This window comes from Bactrocera dorsalis, chromosome 4 (genome assembly GCF_023373825.1).
Source record: "Bactrocera dorsalis isolate Fly_Bdor chromosome 4, ASM2337382v1, whole genome shotgun sequence".
Taxonomy (NCBI): domain Eukaryota; kingdom Metazoa; phylum Arthropoda; class Insecta; order Diptera; family Tephritidae; genus Bactrocera; species Bactrocera dorsalis.
The window spans coordinates 26,159,440-26,173,234 of record NC_064306.1 but is presented as its reverse complement, the minus strand read 5'-3'; the positions used below and the strand labels follow the sequence as shown (position 1 = coordinate 26,173,234).

At 36.9% G+C, this 13,795-nt stretch overlaps 1 protein-coding gene across 1 annotated transcript; it reads right to left on the bottom strand.

Moving 5' to 3' along the window:
• Positions 1-392: 392 nt before the first annotated feature.
• LOC105223244 (L-asparaginase) lies at positions 393-12,011 on the bottom strand. The gene is made up of 6 exons (XM_049455989.1): positions 11,720-12,011; positions 2,570-2,921; positions 2,272-2,507; positions 1,460-2,209; positions 1,203-1,388; positions 393-1,134 (listed from the first exon to the last, which is right to left on the bottom strand). The coding sequence occupies exons 2-6, from the start codon at positions 2,901-2,903 to the stop codon at positions 604-606; spliced, it is 2,037 nt and encodes a 678-aa protein (XP_049311946.1). The 5' UTR covers positions 2,904-2,921; positions 11,720-12,011; the 3' UTR covers positions 393-603.
• Between the last annotated feature and the right edge of the window lie 1,784 nt (positions 12,012-13,795).

The following is a 13,795-nucleotide window of genomic DNA, read 5'->3' as shown; positions in this document are numbered from 1 at the left end:
GCCAATAAATATTTATTAAGTGGTTTTAATTACAAACATTAGTCAAATATTTATTTATAAATATATACAATATTTAATCTAATATTTAACGCTTTTGTTGACAATTACTAATTTATTCTACAATTAGAATGCACAACAACTTCAGTTAGGTACGTTAAACAATTTATTTACATATTTGCATTAGTAAAAACTTAATAATTTCATAACTAATTATCACTTAACGATTTTTAGACACACAAAATGTTGAATAAATAAAAATTCTCACATTTTATGAATTTAAAATGAAGTACTAATACGAGTAGCAGCAAGATATCTTCCTTTAAAATATCTTTAAGTGTTTATGGAATATATAATGGCTACAAATAAAACCCAACCACAAAACACTGGTGGCATAATATTATTTCAAAAACAAATATTTTTATATTTAAAATATCATTGGTATTCGGGAAAAAGCTTAGTTTAAGCCTAACTATACCTTCGGCTAAGATTAATTCCTAATATTTAATAATATTTACCAGCAGCTGAGCATTACAGCGTATGTTTTAAATAACTAAGGTAAATAATATACAATGGGCCATTAAATATCCACTGTCCTCCATGTATTTACGCTGCTTGTTCTAGACCACTCAGTATTTGAATTACATCTTGTTGACCACCTCTCCTTGCATAATCCAATGGTGTAAGTTCTAGCATATCTTTTTCCCTTGGATTATCAACAATATCCAAAAGAAATCGTACCAAATTCGCATGGCCATGCAAAGCGGCCAAGTGCAGAGCTGTGCGCCCGGAAGGATCGGGTTGAGCTAAATCTGCACCGGCCAATTGATAGGATTTCAGGCGCACCAACGAGCCTCGCGCTGCAGCAGCACATAGTTGTTCACCGATTGCACGCGAAGAACCAGTTAGATGAGCACCACAATTTATAAGTACTTGTATGATTTCATGATGATCACCCGAGATTGCTTCCAGTAAAGGTGTGCGGTCGTAGTGATCGCGAATGTGGACGGATACACCATTCATAAGCAAATGATTTACAACCGCAATGTTGCCTTGGTTGCAGGCGAGATGCAGCGCCGTGCGGTGATCGTGATTTACGCAGGAGAGATCTGCACCATAGGCTTTCAGATTGGTGATCTGCAAAAGGTGGTAGTGAAGCAAGTGTGATAAAAGTGAAAATATATAATGTGGCTGTAAGCACCGACCTTAGTTATGTCACCTTCCTGCACGGCTGTGTTTATCATGGCCGGAAAAAGTGTGGCACACATTTGACCCAGTTCCTCGGGTGTAGATAAATGCATAGACCGTGCAACTGCATCCACCAAATCGAATTCTTCCATTTTGGCACCAACCGACGAGGTCAATTCACCGCGCAGATTGATTTGCATTAGCTACATAGAAAAAGTATAGAATTATAAGCCAAAGTGCAAACTGTAAAAACTTTAAAATTATTGCTACTCACCTCTTTCCGTTGCTCCAGCGTTAAGCCCGTTTTGCCCAGCACATAAGAAAGTTTCGTCAGCGCCGCTTCAGGTGTCATATCGTAGCCCGGCAATATGCCAATATCGAATAACACCTTTCCTGTGTCATATAGCGCCGCTACGGCGCCATTGGAACATTGGGTACAATTTATAATGATTACACCACGATCACAGGCCATCTTGAGTTCTTCGAGAAAATCTTTGCGATTCGAGGGCACATTGCCAGAGCCAAACGATTGCAGCACTATACCCTTCATTGGTGGCGCTAAGAATGCGCGTATGGACGATCTCGAAATACTCGGAAATATACGCAAGATGCCGACATTCTCATCCAAATTCGTTTGCACCGAAAACCGTGAGACCGTGCATGGCCGAAATATTAGCCGATAATCGATTTCGACATTTATACCGATCGTGCCTAAAGGTGAAACATTTGGTGTGTCGAACGCCTCCAAACGATCAGAGCTCACCTTCACTGTGCGATTACCACGCATTAGCTTATGACCGAAGAAAACGCACACCTCCGGTAAAACATAGTTACCCGCAATTATTAAGGCGGATGTGAAGTTGTCTTTACCGTCAGTGCGCGTTTCGAAAATGGGTATCTGAGAACCGGTAATGATAACAGTTTTGCCAAGGTTCTCCAACATGAAAGACAACGCCGAAGCAGTGTAGGAGAGCGTATCTGTGCCGTGAAGTATGACGAAGCCGTCGAAGAACTCGTAGGATTGCTATAAATAGATTTCAGAATGAAAGTTTGCTAATAAAATTTATATATACTTGGCGCACTTACATGTATGTCCTTGGCAATACGCGCCCAATCGTTCATTGTCATATTACTCGAGTCCAAGAGTGGCGCATATTCGGTCACTTGATAGACAATGCGTCGCTTCTCACCTTGCACAAATGGCAGTACAAGTGGTCCCATCGATGCTGCCGAGCCAAAGCGTTTCTGCGCATAAGCTTCGTCGTGTATGTTCGGGTATCTGCGTAGCGTTTTCACCAGAGCATTGGGGATAGGCGCTAGAACTGCAAATGGAAGCAGAAGAAAGTGTTAGAAATCTTAAATGCGAATATACCTTATTACTTACCGTTATTTTCGTTCCGCACCATGCCAATTGTGCCGCCCGTATAGATGACACGCACACGCGCCTCTTTTATGTCGGTTGGCAGCAGATTTCCATCACTAATGTTGCGCTTTATCGGCGGAGTCTCCAAATTGCCGTTAGTTGTTGCTTGCGGTTTGTCCGGATTATCGATTGAGGTTATCGAGTTTAGCCGCATTTTCATAAAGAGTCCATCGCCGCGAAGTGTGCATGTGGAGGCATGTCCATTTGTTTGAGGCACTGATGGCGCAGGTGCACTAATCTCATCGCAATTACATTCTCCATTGCCGTTCGTTGTTGTTGTTGGGTTGCTGGACATGATTTACTGGGTTATAAACTGGAATACCAATGAAATAATTTTTTTGCTGTTTAATTTTGAAACCGAAAATTTTGATGAAACATTTTGGCAGAATTAACGATGACGATATACGAGAGTGCTTGCATGTAAAATGTAATTTCGATTTATTTTTATACTCGTGCTCTAGCAACATGTTGCTACAGAGTATAATAGTTTTGTTCACCTAACGGTTGTTTGAAATAACCTTTTGCCGTTAAAATAAGTTTCGAATTTCCGTTTGACTTTATACCGTATATTTAGGGCAAATGATGAAAGTCATGGCTTAATGGCTAGTGTATAATACATATACATATATTCACAAAATTCCATGGAACCATGTTCTTAAGTATTAATGAGTAATGCCAAAGGTTAATGCAATCAGACCCGACATTCTCTTTTTACTTGACCATTTATTTCGGTCAATATGTGTAATATTTTAATGAAATTTAGTGGACAGCTTTTCTTAAAAATAGTGTAATTAATATACGGATTACGAAACCTTTGGTTGATTTTTTCTTCATATACCCATTCGGTTCCACCCGAATTTAGCCCATTCTTAGTTTGCAAGTATAAACAAAAAAGTTTTTTTAACCCATTTTCTATTACAACTGCTCGTTAGCACTTAAAAACTATTGATACTCCTGTCAACTCTACTAGCACAGAGGTTATAACATTTCAACCGATTTTTTTTTTACTGGTTAGCTTACAACCATAATACGAATATCAAAACTTCCATCAAAATTCAGTTAGGTTGAAAACGGTAATATAGGTCTTAAGTGTTAATGTTGCTGATATTCGTTTGGCGTTGAAAGTAATGCTGTCGCGGATAGTGCCGTTTTAATGGTTCTCGAAGGAAAACTGGTATCGACGCTGCGGAGCATTTAATATATTAGTTAAGATCCCTCAGTTTAAGATTGTCCATTATTAGTTTAGGATTATCGATGTCAATCTACTTCTTTGTTTGCCCTTGCCTATGAGGAGCATTACTAAATCGAAGTCATATTGTGCAGTCTTTGCGGAATACTCTGAGTAGAAGAAGTGCTGTTTGCTATTGCAGATTTATATATAATAGAAAACATTCTCCAAATAATTTAGCACACAGCTTATAATTTAGTTACAGATGTTCAAAAATGAGTGAAAATAATGAAGAAATTCGCTATAATTTGAAATTTCTGTATAAAAAAGGGAAAAATTCCACGCAAAACACCAAGTGAAGTTTACGGAGATGATGCAGTACCAGTTCGTGTAGCACAACAATGGTCCGCTCGCCTCAGTTCTGGAAATTTCGATGTGAAAGATGCACTCTGCTCTGGTCTGGACCGTCACATAAGCAACCATGACATCTCTAAGGAACTTAACATTCATCATCAAACGGTTTTGAACTATTTAAAAAAAGGCTAACTACAAAACGAAGCTCGATGTTTAGTACCATATGAATTGTCTGTGAAAAATTGAATGGACCGAATTAACATCTGCAATTCTTTGCTGAAACGAAATGAAATCGAACAATTTCTAAAACGAAAAGTGGATCAAATACGACAATATACGAAAAAATCATGGTCCAAGCGTGGTGAAGTTCAACAAATGGTCGTAAACCAGAATTGACGCATGGAAAGGTTATGCTGAGCGTTTGATGGGAATACGAAAATACTATTTCGACTACCCTATATATGACCCATTTCGAGGCTCCCTACTTTTTTAAAGAAAAAACACAGAAACTTCAAGCTTAATGGGGAATGTTTATTATCATTCGAAAATTGCCTTCTTTGGTATTTATTTTTTAAAGATTATCTCTTTCAAATATTGGCCGCGGCTACGTATCAGATGATCCATCTTTTGAATCCAATTGATCATTTCGACTGGTCCAACTCATTTGAGCATTTCGACTGGTAATTGGTGAATAATATGCGTGATGCTTTGCTCCCTGAATCGGCATTGTCCGCATAGACTTCAAACTTTACATAGCCTCACAGTAAAACGTCTAACGCCATAATATCACACGATCTTTAGAGCCAATCGACTGGCCCGAAACGTGAAATTATCTGCTCACCGAAGTGTTCTTTCAATAAATCGATTGACTGATGATGTGTGGGAAGTGGCGCGGTCTTGTTGAAACTAAATGTCGTCAAGATCACTGGCTTCAATTTCAGGCATCGAATAGTCGGTTATCATGGCGCGATAATTCTCACCGGCATAATTTTTAATGAAATATGAACCGATATTTTCACATCATACCAAACCGTTATTTTCTCTGGATGAAATGGCAGCTCTTGCATCTCTTCAGGTCAGCGAATAGTACGCTCAGTAGGCCGATTATGTTGACCATCACCTGTGATCTGTCAAAAAAAAATGCTATTGAAAAAAGTACATCTACTTGCATCACCCGTTATATTAAAAATACTAATCTTAATTCTTACAATTAACAACTGTAATCAAAGAATGTATTCAGTAAAAATTAAGGTAATAATTTTGGAACTCCAATACATGCATATATTTTAAATAGACAAATTGAAAGTAACTGCAAAAATAAAATTAGCGAAACGTGAACCACAAATATTTTGGTTTTTCTCTGTTCAATGCTGCACATACACAAATACGAAATAGTATATGGAATATGTACATATGTATGTAGTTATATACCAGTAAGTATAAGTGGTGTGGCCAAATTATTCAGCGCAAATATGCAATTATAACTGAAGCAGCTATACAAACAAAAAATTAACTATAATAAAGCGTCATTATACCAGTTATATTATGTATTATGACATTGGCTATAACTAGTTTTAACTAAAAATTTCTGATCGAATTTATTTCAAAGAATATTCCTTCACAATTTTTATAACTTTTATATTACTAATTTAGCTAGTATTCGGTATTCGGACGAATTGTAAACACGAATAGTTTTGAAGCCGAGAATCATATTAAAGTTATGGAAGGAACACTTCCCCAGCCTGCTAAATGGTAGTGAAAGTATAACACCAATAGACGGTGATCCCGATTCCCCAGTCGATGACGACGGATCAGACGTTTCATTGCCCGACCATGAAGAAGTTCAAATAGCAATTATTGGTCTAAAGAACAATAAAGCGACGGGGACCGATTGATTGCCGGAGAAGCTATATAAATACGGCTGAGAAAAACTGATAACAGACCAGTTATACACCATACGCCAAACCCTGGAACCCGTGAAAAGAGTATCTAGACGCACCACCTTTTCGTCGATTTCAAAGCTGCTTTTGACAGCACGGAAAGGAGCTGCCTCTATGCCGGTATGTCTGAATTTAGTATCCCCGCAAAACAAATACGGCTGTGTAAACTGACGTTGAACAATATCAAAAGCCCGACCCGTTCGACACTGAACGAATTTTCGGACAACGAGACTCCCTATCGTGCGATTTCTTCCATCTATTCCTGGAGATCTGCAGAGTTGAATAAAGAAGGTACAATCTTCTAAAAGAGTGCACAACTGATGTCGTACACCGATGACATCGATATCGTTGGCCATAAAAACTGCGCCGTTAGTTCTGCTTTCTCCAGATTGGACAAAAGGGGGAAGAAAACGGGTCTGTTAGTGAAGGACTTGGCTCCAACGCCACTGTTAACAGTCATAACTTCGAAGTCGTAGATAGTTTCGACTATCTTGGAACCAGCATTAACACTATCAACAAGGTCTGCTTCGAAATCCAAGGCAGAATAACTTTTGCCAACCGGTGCTACTTCGGACTGAGTAGGCAATTGAAAAGTGAAGTCTTTTCGCAACCAACAAAGACCAAATTCTACAATCACTCATCATCCCCGCCCTGCTATTAGGTGAAGAGAGGCATGGACGATGATGAGTCGACGTTGCGAGTTTTCGAGAGAAAAGTTCTGCGAAAGATTTATGGTCCTTTGCGCGTTAGCCACGGCGAATACCGTAGTCGATGGGACTATGAGCTGTACGAGATATAGTTCAAGGGATTAAGAATAACGGTGTCGATTGCCAATAAAGAAGGGATACAACATTTGGAATTTTGAGTGATGTACCAGAAGCAGAGTACTTATTCACCTGAAATACTATAATGAACAATAAAAATCTAAATATTTTTCATTCTTCGCAAATATTTCCATATTATCAACAGCCTCAAATCATCATGAAGCGAATTGGAGATAGATATTTCCAAAGCCATACTGTAAATTAATTCTAAGCGCACGGAAGTTCAACTTCTATTTATAGACTACAAGCTAAAGATTGCTTGCGAAATGGGCAAGTAAACTTTCCATTCATAATCTTTATCTACTAAAAATAGCTTAATGAGTTGAAAGAAAATAAAATATTAACGATTTTATTTAAATAATTATAAAACCATCAAAACGAAAAGAGGACAGAAAAGACCACTTGTCAACAATTTGTCTTATCTGTGTTGTTTCCCACTTGTGATTTAATCATCCATCGCAATTTTATTCAATACAGTCGATATGTATGTGCATATAAACATAATTTTCCAGGAAAGTATTATATTGTACTTCGACTGCCACGGAGATAACAAGCATACCCGAGAAATAATGTTTACCAGTTTGTTTATCTATTTGATACTTATTGCTTTAGGTAGAAGCGTGGATGACATTATTCTCCTTTTTATAGTGTTCACGAAGATTATAAAAGATACATTATTTTAGTTGTTCTTTGACTAGATTATAATTTCGTTCCTTAAACTCTCACATAATCACAGTCAAGTTAAATAATTGGAGTACTCTCATAGTGTAAGATCAGAATTACTTCCGTCTAAGATTTCACCCAGGCATGCAAATACGACTCACCTGCGAACTTTATCGTAGTGAATATATAGAAAAATAAGAAAAAACGCTAACTTAGGTTGCACCGAAGCTCTAACCCTATACCCCTCACAGGTATAATTTGCCTGCAAATACCCGCCTGACACTAAAAATCTGCAACTACTCCCCCAAACCTTCTCATTAATTATATTATTATATTAATTAAAACTTTTCTTTAATCAAGACTCAAATATATTTATTCGCACGCTTCTATCCCGTGCATTTGAAAATCAAAATACAAGTATTTATTTATTTACTTAGTCATAACTGTATATTGGTATTTACAAACGACGTAACGGTGCAATGCTGATAAGTGATAAGTCTCGTTTGTGTGCCTGCTGAGGATTGTGTAACTGATGCTGGTTCTAAGCTATTATTTATTTTGCATTAGTGTTAAACAGAGGGGTCTAGGTTAGCTATATATACATAGGCACTCGAGAATGACTTTTTCACGCGTTGATCGCACGTGGAAAAAATTAATACGTTAAACTTGTCCCAACAACTATTCCGTTTAACTTTCCAACAGCTAGTCGTAATTATTTCCACAAATACCGTTCCATCTATACAAATAACTCCTTCTTTCCTAAATAATCTCCTAAGTTAAATAGTACATATTGATAAGAATAATAATTTCACATAATTAAAGGAAGTCACTTTAAATTTATGGCAATCCTGGTTTTTAAAGCTAAATTTTAGAGTAAAATCAAAAATCTGTTTTCCTCTTTATTAGTATTTATTTTTCGTCCTTTAAGTTTTGCCACAATGAAACCTTATTTGACAGTTTTCTCGCCGCAACTGCCCTCTTAATAATCTCACATAGCTTCTCTATGGGGTTTAAGTCTGAGCTTTTGGCAGACCACTCGAAATCCTTCATGTTTCATTGCTAGCCAGTCCTTAACGACCCTGGAGCATTGCTTTGGATCATTATCTTGCTGAAAAATCAAAGCTAGTGGTAAATGATCGAAGTAATTTCCATTTAAATGTTCTCATATGAAGTGAAGCATCCCCATACCATGATGATGTTCCATCATATTTGACAGTTTTTTTTGTATATCGTGGCCTTAATTCTTGTAGTGGTGGTCGCCTGACATGGGGTCTACCATCATTCGCAAGGACATTAAGCTTGGATTCATCGTTCCATACTAGATCCCAAAACATTGAATACTTTTGCTGTTGCTCTCTCGCAAACGCTAGTCTTCGTTTTTATGTTCCATTTGTGGTCTAATTTCCCTTGACGTCAAAAAGGGATCCACCTGGCTCATCCGTACTATTTATCTTTCGTTGTTAGGTGTAGTCTTTCTCGGTTTTTTATGGAGCAAATATATATATTGCAATGCATTCTTAACCCTTTCTCTAGAAGAACACAGGTATTATTTTCACAAGATTTTTATACTTGTGATAACAGTCCCTTATGACTTTTTTTTTATTTTTGACCACTGTTTAGAAAACTCTAAGTCTTCAAATTAAGAAAGTCAATATACTATTCACTTTTCAAGTTTTTATTCGCAAAACTTTTGTTATGCTGCCTTAATTATGTACACAACCAACCACAAAGCGTCTTCGATGACTTTATATTCTGGAACGTGATTTTGCTATGCAGTGACTTAATTATATGAGTCAAATGTATAACTCAGCTTAAAATTTTCGCTTTTCCAATTCAAAAAAAGATTAAAACCGATTACAATTTAAAATTATTCGAGAAGTGGCAACGACAATATATAATAATTACATATTTTTGTTTTGTAATATTCTTAACTAAAGAAAATAAGTTCGAAACACCCGTCTAACAATTTATTTTAGCAGGTATAAATTCTGTAACAAAGATTAATGGTACAATGACACCTAACGGGTGATCCAAGTAGAGACTTCAATAGCCTTTTTTGTCACGCTGTCATGTTATTTTGGTTTAGTATTGCGGGCATTTCACCATGGAAATACTTACACCTGAACAACGTTTAGAAATCGTTCAACTTTATTACGAAAATTCATGTTCTGTAAAGAATGTGCTTCGCTCAACGTATGGTCAACATAATTGGCTTACTAAGCGTACTATTAGCAACACTATAACCCATCTTGAGACCCAGCGTTCGTTATTGGATAATATCCGACCACGTCCAACACGCAGTCGAAAAAATATAGCAGCCGTAGTTGTGAGGGTACACGAAGACTTATGGAACGACTTGGCGCTTTTTACGCTGAAATCTTTAATTGAAAGCATACAAAATACAAGAACTGAAGCCAAGGGCTCATGAAAAGTTTCAAGAGGGTCCATTTCTGGCTCAATCGGTATGTAAACAAGCAAATTTGCCGCATTTGGGACGAAGGGCAACCTGAAGTGATTCAAGAGTTGCCATTTCATCCGGAAAAATAATGGTTTGATGTGGTTTGTAAACCGATACAGTCACCAATGCATATTTCTTCAAAAATGATGTCGGAGAGAACGTAATAGTCAATGGCGACTATTTCATATCTGAAATTGAAGCTCGTAATCTCGGCGACATTTGATTCAACAAGACAGTGGCACACATCATATTAATCAATGAATTTATAGAGAGAACACTTCGGTGAGCAGAAAATTTTTGGGCTGGTCGATTGGCCACCAAGATCGTATGAAATCATACCGTTTCCTAATGGAACATGTAAAGTCTAAAGTCTATGCGGACAATCACGCTTTGTTTCAGGACTTGGAGCAAAACATCCCGCCTGTCATTCGCAAGTTACCATTCGAAATGCTAGAACGATATCTGAGGTGTAGCCGCGGCCAATATTTGAAAGAGATAATCTTAAAAAAATGCCAAAAGATGTTCTTTCGAATTATAATTAACATTCCCTATGAAATTTGAAATTTTGGGTAATATTGAACTTTGCTTTATATCGCCACCAATCTAGTGAGATAGTGCATCTTAACTATTGAGACAGTGTTATTATTTCAATTCCTAAAAATCGTATTTTTAAGCTGTCAGATGATTCCAGCAATCATTCAAAGCTGTCTTTCCGATTTCAGTTATTTTCCATTAAAAAAAGACACTCTGCCTGAAACCTCACACCTTTCTTTACACAACTCATTTGCATAGTGTATGGGGGGCATTACGCCCCAAAAGTCGCATTCCTGTGCGTGCGTTTGTGTTGCCCTCTAAATACACGTGCTATAGAAATGTGATCACCACCACACATGGGGTTTAGGCTCGCACAAGTAATGCCTACACAATAAAACTCATTGTTAGAACGATGCTATTATTCTATTATAATGCTGCATTTATTGCTATTTAAAACATTTTTCGGCAAGTTAATGGGTATTTACTCTAAATAGAGCGTGAGTCACGACAATGTGAAACGTTAATGGACTGATAACTATTTCCACTGTCACCAAGCCTCATCATGTTTGTCAACACACATAGTTTTATGTTTAAAACAACAACACTAACAAACAACTGCAAAAACCTGATAGCCTGGTGAAATACTTGGCATCAAAAAACTTAAGGTCATTCAAACAGCTGCCAGTGCCAATGCTAAAAACTCGAAGGGTGTTTGTTTTACTTCACTCTTTTGTTTGGCTGCACTTTCAATTTTACCTTCAAGCTGTTTTATAATCATCTGTAAGTATAGTATATAGTTATATGTAATGTAACGCAGGTATCTTTCTTCTTTCGCTCTACAAATAGTGCGCACTAAAGATTTTGCTGACGTCGTTCGCCGCACTGTCACTTTTTATTGCTTTTGTTCTTCACTATTTTTTGTATTTGTGTCTTTTATTTATTTTTTATGTTTGCTTTTTATTTCTGTGTTTTTTTTTTCTTTTTTATAGCTTGAATTTCGCACAAAATATACACAAGTGGCGCCTTTTTAAAGTACTCTCATGCAAATCCACGCATGTGTGCGTATAAATAGCCGGAGGAACTTTCTTTGTGTACCCACTAGATAGCTATGCTGTCAGCATGGCACACTTTTTAAATACCGAATCATTGTTACTGTCTGCTTATACTTACATATTTATTTATTTTGTGAGTAATTATCAGAAAACGCAGTCGAAAATTGTGAAATATTTTCGTTATTTAATTTTTAATGGCAATTTTTGTATCAATAGACAATTGTTAATTGATGAATTCGCTATCTTGACGCCACATACATATCTTTCTATCTATAATAGGTATGTATGGGCGTGTATGTATATCAGCACGCCTTTTTCGGTTTTTGAGAAATTTTCGGCAAGTTATACTACAAACCGCACTAGTACCGTAATTTGCTACCGCACAACCGATGAGAAACACTGCGAAAAACCAACTGACTCGTCTATCTCGCCGGCTGTGGCTTATGTGCTCATATTGGCCAGCAGACCGCTTGCTGTCTTCTATCTGCAACCGCATGTTGTTGACTCTCACCGGCTCCGTAGTGGGAGCAGCGCGCTCTTAGTGATGCTTTAGTGAAAACAAGTGTACCAAATTCAATCCAGTGAATGTAATTTAGGTACAACATACTCGGAAATGATTGAGTTTTAGTGTTAGGTCGTTCACTAAGTAATTTCATTCTTTTTAGTGCAATTCAAACACGATTTTATGAAATTATAAATTCTCCATTTTTATCTAATACTTTTGGTCATTTTTGGCTAGATTTGATTTCACGCTCATGAAATATTTGATTCTTGCAGGCAAAAAACTGGTCAAAGTGCTTTTTAACGTCCAGATTTGAGGAGAAGGTTCTCCCATCCAAAAAATATTGCAGAGACCGCAACAAGTATTAATCCGAGGCTGTCAAGCCTGAAGTATATGACCTTTTCAAGGTATCAATTCTGGCAAAAGATCAAAATAAAATATCCCTTTGAAATCCCACCATTCCTAATTTTTGATGACTATCGGCCTTCGAACAACCAACTTTTCGTCGCCAGTATCAATGCTCTTCAAATATGTATCACTTCTTTGACATTTGACAAGCAGCTCACAGTCATTAATGCGACGAAGAAAATTTCGATCTGTAAGAATGTGAAGAATATGTCAAGCTTCGAAATTAATAATAAACGATTCATGTGCTTGGGAACGATCGGGTTAGACAAATTTAATCTTTCAACAATCTCTTCTGTTGTTATTCGATAATCGACTTTATTTTATCCACATAGGCTTCAAGAGTCCTTTCGAGACGTTGTGTATCGCCAAAATCGAAATTGCTGAATGGAAATTTGCAAACCAATTTTGGCATGCGAGTTCGGTCAACACATTTTTACCGTACACATAAGTACTTTTCGCCTTGCTTGAATTGCATTTTCGATCTTCCATTTTCGATAGGTCACCAACCAAAAACTATTTCCATTTCTGGCTCAATGAGTATGTAAACAAGAAAAATTCCCCAATTGGGAGGAAGAGCAACCTGAAAAGATTCAAGAGCTGACGTTACATTCACGGTGGAATCATCAGTCCATATTTCTTCAATAATGATGCGTGAATGGCGACCGTTATCGCTCCATGATAACCGAAACTGAAGCCTGAAACTGGATCTCCTGATCTCTGCAACATTTAGTTGCAACAAGATGGTGCCACTTCCTACAGATCGCATCAATCAATGAATTTATTGAGAGAACACATCACGCGTGTCATTTTCAAATTCCCAGTCGAAATGCTCAAACGAGTCTTCGAAAATTGGACTCAACAGATGGATTATCTTAGCCGCGTCCAACATTTAAAAGAGATATTTTTCAAGAAATAAATGCCAAAGAATGATCTTTCGAATGATAATAAATATACTCCAATAAATTTAAAGTTTCTGTATTTTTCTTTAAAAAAGTAAGGAACCTCTTATTTTTGAAAATTATGAGTTCATTTAAGATCAGCAAATATGCTACTTAGCAAATTGCTAATTCTTCTGATAATCCAATAGAGTTGTCTTACCGAATAAAGTTACTCATTCATGTCTTGACACCACTATTCATAAACTCTCTTAAGAGTTAACGCCAATGGACTCTCTTCTCTTCGTCTATTTATTTGTAAATACATAGTTATGTATGCATGAATTCTTGATTTGTTTACATTTTAATTCTCAAATTAACCGTTAGCACACATGCATATACATACATG